The sequence below is a fragment of the Mytilus californianus genome, unplaced genomic scaffold (assembly GCF_021869535.1).
Source record: "Mytilus californianus isolate M0D057914Y unplaced genomic scaffold, xbMytCali1.0.p SCAF_5, whole genome shotgun sequence".
In the NCBI taxonomy this organism is placed as follows: Eukaryota; Metazoa; Mollusca; class Bivalvia; order Mytilida; family Mytilidae; genus Mytilus; species Mytilus californianus.
Window position 1 is genome coordinate 26,463,419 of NW_026262701.1, and position 16,993 is coordinate 26,480,411.

Consider the following 16,993-nt stretch of genomic DNA (forward strand, 5'->3'; position numbering starts at 1 on the left):
TATGACTTTAAAGATCAAGAAAAATACTAAAAAAAAATTTTAAATACAAAAATGAAGTATCCCCATCCAGACCCTTATATAAGTACCGTTGAAATTTTAGATTCCATAGCCGGGTTACTAACAATGATGGAATGATTGATTGCTGGTCTGTAGGCATTTTTTTCATACATAGTCAGGATGGGAACAAAACTGACAATACCAAAATTGTTCCAAAACTTGGGCAGGTATGGGACACAAATGAGCAATAACCAATAAAAAGGAGAAAGAGTTTAATCAGGTCAGACAGTTCTGATTTTTAGCACCTGCAGTTGGAATATTCTCAATCCTAATTACCAAAAATGGTCCTCTTCTTTCAGGTAGTACTAATTCTCCAAGCACAACCCAATATATTAAATGTGATCATCTTATGGGTATTTCAACCTGACAAGACCCTGCAAAAAGATCATATTATTTAGTCATCAGGAGACATCTAGCTCTGTACTCCAAGCGCATGTCCACCAAAAAAAGTAACTGCAAGAAATAAACAAACCTGTTGCATATTTACCAGACATAATGTGTCAGTTGAATTAGCTGTTTAGTCACTCTCAGCTCTAAGACTATTGATGTTATAAATGCAGTATGGAATACTGAAGTAAATGGCCTATGCAATTTGAGTGTTCACCTCTAACAGCTGCTTTCTAAATATTGATACTTCTCCAGTATTTGGTGGTTAGATTACATACCTTTGTTACACAAATCCACATTTTTGACCGGGATATTTCATTTAAACATGAATGGAACCTAGGGAAGGCACTTTCAAAATTTGTTAACTACCTGTAGAGTCAAATTTTGAATTTCACTAAGAATTCCACTGTACTTGATACCCACCCATATTTATGATTTCAAAGTGCCTTCCCGAGGACCCATTTATGTTTTTATAGAACAGCGCTCAGCTGATTTCTATTAATATAATTTATTTTGCAGAGTTCGTCTTTCTGGGTTCTAGTTAGAGCAGTCAAAGAATTTGTAGATAATGAAGGAAAAGGTTAGTACAATTTTTTTTTAAGCACCCAACATCTGAAGAAGCAAGTTTCATAGTTATTTTTAATCTCTATGTCCTTGTTCACAAAAGTGTTACAATAAGAATTGATGGTTAGTTATACTGAAATGTTCATGACTTATAAGAATTTTTTTGGTAAGATTATGAAAATAGTAGATGGTAACAATGAAAAGTGCATAGCTTAAATCTGGCTAATAAAGAAACTCCTCTGTAGGAGGGAAGTTACATGTAAATTTCTGGTGTTTTTTTTTAAACATGTTCATAGTGCTTGGTACAGCTTACAGTCTGTAAATCTAGTTTAAAATTTTGTACCAATCATAAACTTAAAACTAAAAGTTGGGCATGCAACTAATGGAAACAGTGATTTGGTAAAAACATAGGATCTTAAATAGTTATATTTGGTGTACAAAGACCAGACATTGATTGTTGTAGGATTATTACCTCTGCGTGGAACCATCCCTGATATGACAGCTGACTCCACCAGATATATACAGTTACAACATGTTTACCATGGCCAAGCAGATGATGATGTTGGGGTAGTGACAGAGAAAGTTCGTAGAATAGAACAGAGCATTGCAAAGGTTAGACTCGTGTCAGTTCAAGTTGTTTTTGATAATGTAAAGAAAACTAGTATTGTATTGTTTTCTATAGGAACTTTACATATATATTTTCGGTCCATAAAACATTGTTATCAATGTTAAGAAATGTTTCAAAGATGTGGTGTAACTTGAAAATAGTTGTGAGTAAAGTATTCAAAACAATAATATAAGGTATCTACATGCAATGTTGAAGTATCCAAAGAAATATCATATGAAGAAATGGTAGAATATAAGAGCTAACATGTTTTGTATATACAATAATTGGTAATGGTATAGTCCAACAGTAAACCTTCTAAGATGTGGTTTTGGTCTGTTGTAGGAGGAACCTGTCAACACATTAAATATGCCAACACCAAATTATGTATGATGTTTTTATTCTGTTACCCTTTATTATTCCTGTATTGGACAAGGAATTGTCAATGAATTTGGCCGTCGGGTGCATTTTACCATTAAATCATGAATGTCATTTAACAAGAGAACATGACTTGTTTTCATTGGTGGTTCTTCTTTTCATTTTTAAATAAGCAGTGTTCTTTTTATGTTAAAATGAAAAGGTTTTAATTTTTACAGAATTTAGATATTACTCAAAAATATAGAAACATTTAAAATTAAGCTATGTATATTGAATTTAAAGTTATTCATTTTACCAGAGTGATTTTTTTTTTAATTAAACATTTTGCAGATTTCCAAAGATGTAATCACTTGAAAAGTTCATTTAAGGCTACATTTGTTTGTGTAGATGAGTTAAATTCAATAACAAGATTGAATTTGAAATACCTTGACAGGAAACAACAAATGGCAAAATGCACACTAAAATATAAAATTAAATTGAAAAAAAAATCACATATATATATAACATATATATATACAAGTCTTAATTGAAAACAACGTTCAAACTTATATATATATATATATATATATATATAGAAAAAAAATTGCTTAATTAAGCGTAAAAATTGATTCAGAAATTTACAGATAATCTTCTGAGCAACAATTCAAAGCCACATTGACAAAATCCTTCAAAATGGACCATTTGTAAATCAGAAATAGAATGGAACAAAATGCATGAACAAATATATACATTGTATTTAAATGATGTTTCTGGAAATTAGTGTTATTATTACAGATATTTTTTTATGTTCTCAGTTTTTGAATTAAAAGTATGAAACTAATTTTTTATTCTTATAGGAAAGATTTTTGTACTGTTATTAAAAAGGCTTCTCAGAATTTTTAATTGTGGAAATTTGACAATTGACCATATAGATTGTGGAGGTATTACTATTCAAGAAGAACCAATGTTTAAGGATGTTCGCTCCACTTGTTTTTGAGTTTTTGCCAGATATTTGGAATCCTCTGGTTTTATCTATGTATTGCGATTAAAATATTTTGCCTGCTAACCCCTACTTTTCTTTTCATAATTTTATTACATACAGTTTAAAAAGCCATATTTGAAAATCTTATTCAATCCTTGTTGTTTTTTCATAGTTTTTGAATGAAAAAAGGTGCCAATGTTAAATGTTTGAAAAATCTAGAGAGAATCATTTCCCGCCAAATTTTCAATGGTTTATATCTTGAAAACAAGAACACAGACCCTTAATTTTTTTCTGCATTTTTAGTTCCCATATACTATCAATTTATAACAGTCTTTTAAAAAGCTTGTTATTTTGAAACAGAGTAGTGAACATCCATAAGGAGTTTGTTAATGAAAATGTACCAAATTTTATATGTAAAGGTATAGTTTTGTTTGGTGTATATAAATAAAAGGATCTTGGTGTATTTATCAATGTGACAGCTACCCAACAACACAAAAAAAATTAAGGACATGTAGAGGTCAACAAATGGTCTCCATTAAAATAAAGTGTCCATACAATGTGTCAAGCTTCTTAGAATCCACAAAAATTGTGACCTAAAAAAGTGATAACATGCTACCTGGTTCTTTGATATCTGAAAAAAAAGACAATGATACGCAGGGGGGAGGAGGGGACATTTAAATTTTCTTTATAGGAATAAAGCAAGTCTTTTAAAAACTTTGAAGATAGGTGGCTCCTCATTGGTACAGGTTTTAAAAGACTGCCTTAATTTCTACAGTAATAGACCATATAATTTGGTATATTCTAAAGTAATTGTAATACAATAAATTGTTCTGTTTATTTTTAAAACAAATTTTTTTCAAGTAATAATTTTATTTCAAAATGCCAGTTATTTGTGTCCCTTTTCTGTCACCTGTTGTCCATTCAATGAATCCACAATTATTTATAAAACTGCATGACCAGTTTCAACTCAAAAGATGTAAATTCTCTCTTGGAAGACTAAAATTGAATTGTTTAACTTACTCTGCAACCTTTTCTATAAATAGAAATAGTAGTAAAACATAACTGCTGACCTCTTCCTCTACGGGTCTTGTTTAAACAAATGTGTCCAATTATACCAGCCTGCAGGATAAAATATTCACTACTTTGATAATTTGAAATATATGTATACATGATATATTTTTTTTATCAATTTTCACCTTTTAGCACCTCAATTATTCTATTGTGTTAAAACATTTGTTTGAAATTATACCAAATGTCAATGATATTTGTTAAACAAAATTGATTGAAAAAATCCAGTAAATAATGATATTATGTTTGATAATTCTGTCTGCCTTCAAAGATGACTGATTTTTCAAAGAAAACTGTTTCAACCATCTGGTTTCTAAGATACCTATAGTATACTTTTCAGGAATTGACTTAAAATGATTTTTTTAATCCTTATTAAACATGATCAATTTTATCTGCCCTTATGAAATTTTCAGTAAATGAAAGAGAAATATATTTTGTGTAAAACTTCCTAGTTCTGTTTTTCCAAATGGTCCAGTTGCACTTTGTTATACAGTATGAATGATATTTTTATAGTTGCTATGAACAAAAAGCTGCATATCTAAAGTGCTAAATATAAAATATAAAAGTTCACACAAGGGATATTTTAACTGTGTTTGAACATGATATACATTAACTGTCAATTCAGAAATTTTTGCATTCCTTTATTTTTGTGATTGTTGATCAATGGAAGCAAAAGCAAGATTAATTATTGCGATCTCAATGAATGCTGCATACAAATAAAACAATAATGCTGTCAAAATTTAAAATGCAAGTTTTTAATTTTGCAAACCTATCCTGTTGCAATTTTTATAATAATAAAAAAAATCAAAAAAACTTCTGTATTTACAGTATATAATGATATTTGTCTATATCACATCATGATCAACATTAAACAGTCAGTACTTATTCAGGTAGATAAATCTTCCAGAATATTTTATAGTAAATTAGATGTTGAGAATTACTTATATTTACTGATCTAATTAAGTAATGACTTTATCTAACAATATGTAAACATTTGACAAAAGTACTTTCTCTTTGTCCTGTGTCTGATCTGTCGGTCAACCAGTTGTATGTTAACCTTTATAAACTAGTTGTGTATCTTCTGAATGTTTGGTTCTTTCATTTATAACTGTAGGACTATTGTTTTCAAATTTAATCCGGGAAAGATTACCGAAACACTCATAAAAAGATTGCTTATTTGTAGAATGAGATAGCTAAGAACAGTTATGGTGGCATATACTCTTCTTTTCACTATTTTCCTTCTTTTGATAGAAAAACTGCAGGTTTTTGCAACTTCTTAAATCAAATGCTAAATACTGATTAAATGTTAAAAATAAACTATAAGCCTAACTGAACAGGGAATGCCCTAGAAATGAGGTTAGATGTGCAGCTTTTTTTTTCTTAAGCTTGAGCATGAACAGCAGATGAATCTGTTTAAATAGTAAATGTATTTAAAAAGATTGTATTTGTCAAACTATTTGTTAACTCTAAAGTTTATAAAGAAATCATTTAAATATAAGGACTCTTTGCAGAGGCATGGAAGCTTTGTCCTGAAAGCTTATTTATTGTGTCAGTCACCACTTACTGAACAATTGTTTTGCACTGATGTTGCTTAAGTATTTGTATGAGTCATGCTGTTTCATCAAACTTTCATATTCAAAAAACCTCATTAGCTTACCGTGCAGTTCCAGCCTGATTGTATACTATTTGGCCAGAATTGATAACTATTTTTATCTGAATATCTGCACATTTGTATAATAAATTTTTAAAAGTCCTTTCACAAAGGTCATTTCCAAAAGCAGTAATTAAACTTTAAAATTGAAATGTGATACATTATTAATACTTCTTCTGAGGAAGTACAAATGTACTTTATATTTATACTTTCCAGGACCAGTTGATCATATTAATGTACATGCTGTAAACCAACTTATTTTCCCTGATACTTTGTTTCACGTTCAGCACTTTTTATCTGACTATGCCACGATTTTGTTTGCAATTTTTAAATTTTCCTGATCAATTTATATTAGGGAATAGTCATATTCATGACGATTTATTTTTTTCACGTTATTTTTCCACTCGCAAAAGTCGCAAAAATAAATCATTTGAGAAAATAAGTTTGTTTACAGTATTTAAATTTGAAATTTTATTGTCTAGAGTGGAGAAATATTATATCACACTCAATGTAGTGGTAGAAAGTATATATAGATATATATATGGGGTCAATACAAGTCAAATAATTATTCTATAGTCAAATTTTCACTTTTGCATATGACTTTTTAAGAAAGGCTTGAGGTAGTTTTAGGAGAGTTCTTGGTTAAGGTGTAATATGAAGATCAATCTATTCATAGTGACAAATGTAAATGGTTTTGTTTTTGTTAATTTCTATACAATGTAGTGGGGTTTGGCATTTCACTCTTGTTCAAGAATAATTTCAAAAATTTCCAATGCATGAATAACTAAGCAGTACACCAATAAATTGAAAATGTGATTTAGAGAATTCCTTCGTTTGTTTAGGTGTGTTTGATTCATGTTTTCATACAACCATTAAGTCTAGGTATATCTGTTAGAATGTGTAGTCATTGAAATATTCTATTATCTATTTTTAGCTCACCTGGTCGAAAGGCTAAAGGAGTTTTTCTCATCACTTGGCGTCCTTCTTCGTCGTCCGTTAACTTTTACAAAAATCTTCTCCTCTGATACTACTGGGCCAAATTTTACCAAACTTGGCCACAATCATTATTAGGGTATCTAGTTAAAAAAATATGCCTGATGACCCCGGCTGTCAACCAAGATGGCTGACATTGCTGAAAATAGAACATAGCGGTAAAATGCAAGTTTTGCCTATTATTTTGAAAACCGCTATAGAGAAAATCTGACAGGGGCATAAATGTTCAGAATGTTGAGCTCTACCTATTGTCCATTTAAGTCAAAACTGTCAGACGACTTATAGGAGTTATTGCCCTTAAATGACAAATTTTACCATTTTTAAAAAATGTTTGCCTATTATCTCGAAAAATGTAATTGAGAGATAGAAACTTTAAATAACAAAAATAATCGGTAAAACAAGATCTACCAATAAGTCAACATGACCAAAATTGTCAGACGACTCCTTTTTACAGTTATTGTCCTTTTATGAATTTTTACCAATTTTTATGACCCTGCCGTAGCGGAGGGGGCATTTAGTTTTACCCTTGTCCGTCTGTACGTACGTACATACGTCCCAAAGTTGGTTTCCGTTCTCTAACTTTAGTTTGCCTCAACCAAATGTTATGAAACTTATACACAATGCTTATTTCCACTAAATACAGATCAAGTTTGAATTTTGGTGCTGTCACTTTTACCGTTCTAGAGTTATGCCCCTTTACAAATGGAAAAATTGCTAAATTTTTCGTTTTCATTCTCTAACTTAAGTTTGCCTCAACCAAATGTTATGAAACTTATACACAATGCTTATTACCACAATATACAGATGAAGTTTGAATTTTGGTGCCGTCACTTTTACTGTTCTAGAGTTATGCCCTTTACAAATGGAAAAATTGCCAAATTTTTCATTTTTTTTCATATGTGTCTAATATCTTAAAAATTATCATATATATATATATAGAAACTTAAAAAAGCAAAAATGAGCAACAAGACAAGATCAACAAATAAGTCAGCATAACCGAAATTGTTTGGTGACTCCTTATTGAAGTTATTGCCCTTAAATGACGATTTTCCCCATTTTTGCCTATTATCTTGAAAACTGTAATAGATAGATAGAAACTTTATATAGCACAAATGATCAGCAAGACAAGATCTACAAATGTGCAACTTTATATAGCACATAATGATCAGCAAGACAAGATCTACAAATGTGCAACTTTATATAGCACATAATGATCAGGAAGACAAGATCTACAAATGTGCAACTTTATATAGCACAAACGATCAGCAAGACAAGATCTACAAATGTGCAACTTTATATAGCACATAATGATCAGGAAGACAAGATCTACAAATGTGCAACTTTATATAGCACAAACAATCAGCAAGACAAGATCTACAAATGTGCAACTTTATATAGCACATAATGATCAGCAAGACAAGATCTACAAATGTGCAACTTTATATAGCACAAACGATCAGCAAGACAAGATCTACAAATGTGCAACTTTATATAGCACATAATGATCAGCAAGACAAGATCTACAAATGTGCAACTTTATATAGCACATAATGATCAGGAAGACAAGATCTACAAATGTGCAACTTTATATAGCACAAACAATCAGCAAGACAAGATCTACAAATGTGCAACTTTATATAGCACAAACGATCAGCAAGACAAGATCTACAAATGTGCCAATTTATATAGCACAAACAATCAGCAAGACAAGATCTACAAATGTGCAACTTTATATAGCACAAACGATCAGCAAGACAAGATCTACAAATGTGCAACTTTATATAGCACAAACAATCAGCAAGACAAGATCTACAAATGTGCAACTTTATATAGCACAAATGATCAGCAAGACAAGATCTACAAATGTGCAACTTTATACAGCACATAATGATCAGCAAGACAAGATCTACAAATGTGCAACTTTATATAGCACAAATGATCAGCAAGACAAGATCTACAAATGTTCAACTTTATATAGCACATAATGATTAGCAAGACAAGATCTTCAAATGTGCCGTAATGGCCAAAATCTTCAGTCAGCTAGTTATTTGAGTTATTGCCCTTAAATGATAATTTTTAATAATTTTATGTATTTTTTGTCTATTATCTTGAAAACTATAATAGATAAATAGAAACTTTAAAAGGAAAATTTCAGCAGGATAAGATCTACAACCATGTCAACATGACTGAAATTGTCAGTTAACTCTTAATAGAGTTATTCCCCTTTTATGATGGTTTTTACTAAAAAGTGCCCATTGTTGAAAGTGCAGGTCAGCGACAGAGGCTCTTTAGAGCCTTTAGTTTTGTTACACTTTCAAATATGATAGAAGTAAATAGATTTTTTTAATAAATTTAAGGTTTTTCTCAATTTTACAGATTTTTCTCAATAATATAAATTTTTCTGATAAATACAGATTTTTCTCATAGGCACATTTTGTACATTGGTTGATTCATTATGTTGACTTTGAATTTGTAACTTAAAATTTTGATGTTCTTTTTACAGGAAAACTGCATATCAGACCATGATATCAAATTATTTTGTAAGTATAACTGAATATTTTAACAGGATATTATTTAAAATTGGAATTATTTATTATTATGCAATTTGTCAATTTTACCTGTACCTGCAATTAAATTGTATGCATTAAGTCCCTTTTGTATATTCCATTACTAAACGGTAGTTTATTTAATATTTTTACAATACAACATACTGTGCCACTTGAAACATCGTTGATGATGACAGTTGTTGCCAATGCCAGCAAGTAAAATCAGAATCTATTTCATAAGAAAATCAAGCACTGACCACCATGTATTGATGATAGATAGCCTTTACTGTTTCATTTTATAAAATATTTGAAATGTCCTCATATTATTGGCTGTTCTGTCATATCATAGAAATTTGTCAAGTTACAAGTCGAAAGTTAAGAAATTCAAAATTTGTCATGTAAAAACTAATTTTGTTTCATAACTCTGTGTAGCAGGATAGAGGCTGTCGTAATTTTACTGACATAAAATATTTTTATGAAGACTTATGATTCATGCATAATAGGTGTAGTTACATGTCTGTCTGCCAGGTTTCATTTTACCTTGACCTCATTTTCATGGTTCAATGGTTAGTGTTAATTTTTTATGGTTTTGTTTGTTTATCCAATACTATAAGCAACAGTCAACCATATTTGGTGAATGAAATAAATGTTAAGTGTACGTGTCTGTCTGGCAGTGTTCTTATGACCTTGACCTCATTTTCAGGGTTCATTTGTCAGTGTTCAGTTTTTGTGGTTTGGTCTGTTTTCCAGGTACTATAAGCAATTGGACCACTTTATTAATATTTAGTGTATGGAATGATTGTAAGGTGAACATGTCTGACATGGTTCATCTGACCTTGACCTCATTTTCATGGATCATTGATAATGTTCAGTTTATGTGATACTTGTAGTAAAACTTTCATAATACAGACTTCAACATAAATTCTATCATAAGTAATGCAGGTGAGACATTTCAGCATGTGTACTCTTGTGGTGCAACTGGACTGATGTCACAGCTTTACATATTCCCCACATCTCCTTTTATTCATATGAGATGGCTGCTTTGTAGAGAAATTGTTTATTTCAAAACAATGATGAGTTGAACTTTATGCATTATGTGACCTATATTTTTAAAGATATGGAGAATTTTTTCCTTTTCTTTCTCAATTGTTCACAACAAATAACAGGACCTCTATTTGCTTCAGGTAAAAATGCTGCATTTTTAAGAGTATTTAGATCCAGAAGTTTAGCAGAGGAATACAATAGCAAAACAGCAAATCTACAAGAAATAGGTATTTAATGACAAATAATGTAATTTAAAGGAGAATGTACATGTTGTTATATTTTTCGTCTTATATATTGGTAATATGAATTCCAGCACACTAGCTTTAACATCATCAAAAATGTACATATTTAACAAATCAAAAGTTTCACCTTTTACACTGCCAGGTTTATATTACTGTAAAGAAATTTTTTTACCACACCAAAACATTTACATAAATTTATGTCATTGGTATGTGGAAATAAAATTTGAGTGTATCAACATCCCCAATCATTTTACTCATTTATGTTAAAAATGAAAAAAATATAGATAGTATATATATGTCACTGATACTGCAACTTAATGAAATGAAATACCAAAATGGTTTGAGTAGCTATTTTAACAGGAATTTATGGACTTGTACTTATTATTCAACTCTTGAATTCTTTCATTTAATTGTAAATTGACCTTAAAATGTACAGGTTGTAATGTTCCAATAATTTGTGTAGTTATTATATATATTATAAAGTGCTGTGTTGCAAAAAGATAAAAATCCTAAGATGGTTTTCTAAATCAAACCTATAGAAAATCTGTTACTGCTTCATAAGTGACAGTATATTGCTGACATATGTAGACTTTCATAATTCATTATGATACACCTTGAATATGAGTATCATATTTACCAATGCTTTAACATTTGATATTTTATTTCATATATTGTAAATTCAGAAATTATTGCGATGTTTTTATTATTGCGAAAAATGCGACAGGGTTATAATCGCAATAATTTAAACTCGCATTTTGAAATTTTTTAAATGAATTAAACAGGATTTTTCTCAATATCGCAAAAATTAAAATCGCATTTTAGTTTAAAATGACAAAATCGCAATAATAAATGCACGCAATAATTTCTGAATTTACAATATAAGAATGTTATAAGTATCTAAATCTCTTGGTTATTACAAATTTTTTTTTCTTCAGCTCAACATTTAGGTGATGAGGACAATGATGATGATGACTTTGTATTTTATGTATTACTGAGAGGCGTAGATAAATTTTATGAGGAATATAATCGATATCCTGGTGTTTATGAAGACCAAGTAGAAGCAGATGTCACTATGTTAAAGGTAGTTTTTGTTTTTAAAAAATTGTTGTTCAGATTTAATCTAAATGGTTCTCTGGAAAGGTTTTTCTGTCTGAAGAAAGAAGAGACTTTGTTTGCTGTCTTTTTATGAAATTTGTCAATCACATCTTATCTGGATTTGGGGCAATTTAGAGTGTTATAGCATGTATATATTGTTAAAAGCTATGGATACCAGTAAATGCATATTTTTGTTGAACTTTTGATTTTTTTTGCTTGCTTTTTTATTTTCACAACATCTCCTTTTATTTTATAAAATATTTTCTATGATTTCAGACATCAGTACAGAAGATATTACATGACTGGGGACTAAATCCTACATCAATTAAAGATGATTATATACATGAGATGTAAGTAGATGTCATTGTTTGATCTTGTGAATGTGTGTATCTTTATAGGTCGTCATTTTTGTCGAGCCTGCGACTTTTGTCGCAGAAAGCTCGACATAGGGATAGCGATCCGGCGGTGGCTACGGCGGCGGCGGCGGCGGCGTTAGCTAACTTCTTAAAAGCTTTATATTTTAGAAGATGGAAGACCTGGATGCTTCATACTTTGTATATGGATGCCTCATGTTACGAAGTTTCAGTCAGTCACATGTCCAATGTCCTTGACCTCATTTTCATGGTTCAGTGACTACTTGAAAAAAAAGTTCAGATTTTTTGTAATGTTAAATTCTCTCTTATTATAAGTAATAGGATAACTATATTTGGTATGTGCGTACCTTGCAAGGTCCTCATGCCCGTCAGACAGTTTTCACTTGACCTCGACCTCATTTCATGGATCAGTGAACAAGGTTAAGTTTTCGTGGTCAAGTCCATATCTCAGATACTATAAGCAATAGGTCTAGTATATTCGGTGTATGGAAGGACTGTAAGGTGTACATGTCCAACTGGCAGGTGTCATCTGACCTTGACCTCATTTTCATGGTTCAGTGGTTATAGTTAAGTTTTTGTGTTTTGGTCTGTTTTTCTTATACTGTATGCAATAGGTCTACTATATTTGGTGTATGGAATGATTGTAAGGTGTACATGTCTAGCTGGCAGGTGTCATCTGACTTTGACCTCATTTTCATGGTTCAGTGGTCAAAGTTAAGTTTTTGAGTTTTGGTCTTTTTTTCTAATACTGCATGCAATAGGTCAGCTATATTTGGTGTATGGAATGATTGTAAGGTGTACATGTCTAGCTGGCAGGTGTCATCTTACCTTGACCTCATTTTCATGGTTCAGTGGTCAAAGTTAAGTTTTTGAGTTTTGGTCTTTTTTTCTAATACTATATGCAATAGTTCAACTATATTTGGTGTATGGAAATATTTTATGATCTATATGTCAGTCACGCAGGTTTTATTTGACCTTGACCTCATTTTCAAGGTTCATTGCTCAGTGTTAAGTTTTTGTGTTTTCGTCTGTTTTTCTTAAACTATAAGCAATAGGTCAACTATATTTGTTGTATGGAAGAATTGTTAGCTGTACATGCCTGCCTAGCATGGTTCATCTGACCTTGACCTCATTTTCATGGTTCATTGGTCAATGTTTAGTTTACTTGCTTAATGTTAAGTTTATGTGACAGTTGTAATAAAGCTTTATATTTAGAACTATCAACATAATATCAATGATTAGTAAAGAAGGCGAGACATTTCAGCGTGTGCACTCTTGTTCCATTTAAATAGTCTGTCTGGCTTTAGTCTATTCACTACATTGTGTACACTGTAAAAATTGTTTGATATGACAAGAATCTCATCTCATGAACAAGCAAAACTGTTTACCAGGCAATTTTAGTGCAATGTTATTTTCCCAATCTAAAATCCCTATTTGAGAAGATATTATATCATATTTTTATATAAATTTGGGATATGTACCATTTTTGTTAAATATCTAGTAGTGTTATATTTTGAAGATGATCTGTCACAACAAAAGCAACGGTGAACTGCTTCAAATATTTCACTTTTTACAGCTATAGACTGTATGTTCTATATAAAGATAAGAAGAGGTATGATTGCCAATGAGACAATTATCCACTAGAGTCCAAATGATGTGGATGTAAGCAACTATAGGTCACTGTACGGCCTTCAACAATGAGCAATGATTTTTCCTGGTCATCCTGAGATTGAGAGTCAAAACAAAAACTGATCACAATTCATATGGGATTATATCGTACATTTATAGGTGTAGAGTAAAATAAGGATTGTAAGATAGCAAATGAACTAACTAGAACAAAATATAGAAAGATGCAAAATGCATTACAATGTTTTTTTCTCTGTATATATATATATAAATATAAATTTCTTGTTGTAGATGTCGATATGGAGCCGCAGAACTACACACAATTTCATCATTCATAGGAGGAGCTGCAGCACAAGAAGCTATTAAAATCATAACAAAACAATTTATTCCATTTAATAATACATATATTTATAATGCTATGAAACAGTCATCATTAACTGTACAGCTATGATATATTTATATATGCATAAGTTTTCAGTTCAGGAACAGTTCACCAATGAATCAAAACAAAAATAATCCGCTTCAAGAAAGAAGCTTTAACCATTTTTCTGTACATTAAGTTTGGAGGATGTAATTTTATCATGCTATACACTAGAGGAAACTTGAAAGCTTGTAATCTATAAAAACTTTTATTATTAGAACTGAAACTTTCTTCTGAGGTCTGCAATAGAAATGTCCTCATAACAGTGGTGGGCTCTGTTGAGAGATTGAATGATAAAATATTCTAAATGTATCATGAAATTTGCCATGTGAGAGGAGTTGTCTCCCCTGAGGTGACAGTAATCAAAGGAGGACTTTTGTGAAGATAAAGAAAGAATACCCGGTACTTCATAATTTACATTGTATTTTACGTGATGAAACAACACTTTCTTCTCAAAAAGTTGCAAGTCTCAACCTTAAATCAAACTAGACATTCTTGATTTATATCACAATGAAAAATAAACCCTTTAATAGCTATAGGATATCAGAAGGTTTTGTCAGAATGATCTCTATTTGGACACTTAAAAAAGGTGCCTTAAAAGTCCAATGAGTCTTACTTTTTTACTGAATTATAAATTTTGTTATTTTTTTCAATAATAAAAAACAATTTAAATTTGACTACACTGAACCTGGTTGAAATTCCTTTGGCTGTCTGATAATGAACATTCATTGGCATCAGTTAAATCATTTTGCTAAGTTCTTGGTGGAATTGTCTCCCTTCAATTCAACTAAAGAATGTTTACATAGGTATATCAAAGTCAATAAAATACATCAAATTCTCATCATTGTTATTTTTGTCCCCCGCTCAACGCGTTGTAGGGGACATAGAAACACTGGTTGTCTGTCCTGTCTTGTTAGCGCTCTCACAGGTACAATTCTTGCCAGATTTTTATAAAACTTATACTATTGGTTCATATCAACAGTATCTTGGACAAGTTTTATAATGGTGGCCTATCGACTTTTTTTAAAAGAGTAATGCCCCTTAGAAATATTAAATTTATGGAAAATGGCCTCGTTAGCGCTCTCACGGGTACAATTAATGCTAGATTTTTATAAAACTTATACTATAGGTTAATATCAGTAATATCTCAGACAAGTTCTATAATGGTGTCCGATCGACTTTTTCAAAAGAATTATGCTTCTTGGAAATATTAAATTTATGGAAAATGGCCTCGTTAGCGCTCATACGGGTACAATTCTTGCCAGATTTTTATAAAACTTATACTATAGGTTAATATAACAGCAATATCTTGGACAAGTTCTATCATGGTGGTCAATCGACTTTTTTTTAAAAGAGTTATGCTCCTTGGAAATATTAAATTTATGGAAAATGGCCTCGTTAGCGCTCATACGGGTACAATTCTTGCCAGATTTTTATAAAACTTATACTATAGGTTAATATAACAGCAATATCTTGGACAAGTTCTATCATGGTGGTCAATCGACTTTTTTTTAAAAGAGTTATGCCCCTTGGAAATATTAAATTTATGGAAAATGGCCTCGTTAGTGCTCTCACAGGTACAATTCTTGCCAGATCTTTATAAAACTTATACTATACTATAAGTAATGCCCCTGAAGGTCTGTTTGAAATGTAATTTATTTTCTTTAACAAGATAATCAAAGATCTATTTCAGCAGTCTATAAAATATGTGCAAGGGGGGGGGACATTAGAACTCTGTTCTTTTATTACTTGTAAAATTATTTTATCTATCATCTGGCATTGGCCAACTGTTAACAAGCATGCTTATTTCTGTAACAAGTCTACCACAGGAAGAAATGTGAAAAGTGGTTAAGACAAAAAAAGCTGAAAATAGATTAAAAAAAAACTATTTGGATGGTGATTTAAAGAATGATTTAAACAAAGATTTTAATGTCAAATGGCTGTGGAATTGGTACAAAAGTGTGATAAATCAGATCTTCGAAGAATTTGGGAAAAATTAATTGTTAAGTTTTGTATGTAAAATTTAAAATTTTATCTGATTATTGTGAAATTTAGAAAGCATTTCTTGTTCTTTTAATGTTATTTCTTGATAAAGTCCCAAAATGTATAGAAGATATATGTATTCTATCTTCAATGTTTTGTTGCTGAATGCTTATGTAATGTTGATTGTGAATTCAAGTTTAACTGATGTGAAGGAATTACTGTGTCACTGTTTATCAGCAGAAGAATATTATCCATAATCAGATGAACAAACTTTCATGAATAAAAAATGGAAGCCATTATTTCTTCTTATAAAAGTGTTTGCTTTGTGACAGGTCAAATGTACAAAAATAAAACATTAATTCTGCAAATTTGAATAATTTATATTAGGGCAATATATTCCATTTGCCAATTACCGATTTGATTCTGTTATTGCACACTTTTCACACAAATTGCTTCCCCTTGATAATCATATACTGGTTCTATACCAGACAAAATTGTTGATAAGTTGAAAGTGATATATAAGCATTTTAACCAATTTTTAGTGAAAAATAACCAGTGGTATAAAGTTTTTACCTTAACAAAAAATTAAATGTAATTAAAAGATTTGAAAAACAAAATGGTTTCACACATTACATACAGAGATAAATATGCTCTTTCTGCTACCTCTCCATTGTTAATGATGATTTATGTCTCTCCTAAGGAAGACAAAAAAGGATCTCTAAAGACTGGGTCAAGTATGGGAATTGGCAAATACAATATTCAGCCCTAAATCATATCATCTCCGTTATAAAAATTTACATTCATAGGGGAAAAATCAACTGCTTTCATATTTTTATCCACTTAAAAAAAAAATATTATGTAGATGATAAGTATGTTCGATTTCCTAATTTAGTCCTATGTCTTATGCATAATAAAGAGAGAAGCTGAAATAAAAGATTTTTGTACAACACTAAAAATGTCTTGTTTTCTTTGATTATATAGTAACATCTATGCAATTAG

The 16,993-nt window shown here is 30.6% G+C and overlaps 1 protein-coding gene across 2 annotated transcripts in view; it reads left to right on the forward strand.

Moving 5' to 3' along the window:
• LOC127703159 (NEDD8-activating enzyme E1 regulatory subunit-like) overlaps window positions 1-16,950 on the forward strand; it is a 37,740-nt gene extending 20,790 nt beyond the window's left edge. Inside the window, exons 13-20 of one of the 2 annotated variants that reach the window (XM_052207681.1) lie at window positions 964-1,024; window positions 1,472-1,620; window positions 1,958-1,999; window positions 9,167-9,203; window positions 10,394-10,480; window positions 11,431-11,576; window positions 11,867-11,940; window positions 13,882-16,950. In XM_052207681.1, the coding sequence (XP_052063641.1) occupies window positions 964-1,024; window positions 1,472-1,620; window positions 1,958-1,999; window positions 9,167-9,203; window positions 10,394-10,480; window positions 11,431-11,576; window positions 11,867-11,940; window positions 13,882-14,041 (756 nt within the window). In that variant the 3' untranslated portion in view covers window positions 14,042-16,950. The remainder of the gene's footprint in view (window positions 1-963; window positions 1,025-1,471; window positions 1,621-1,957; window positions 2,000-9,166; window positions 9,204-10,393; window positions 10,481-11,430; window positions 11,577-11,866; window positions 11,941-13,881) is intronic. The other variant, XM_052207682.1, reaches the window with a different exon arrangement.
• Window positions 16,951-16,993: the final 43 nt, after the last annotated feature.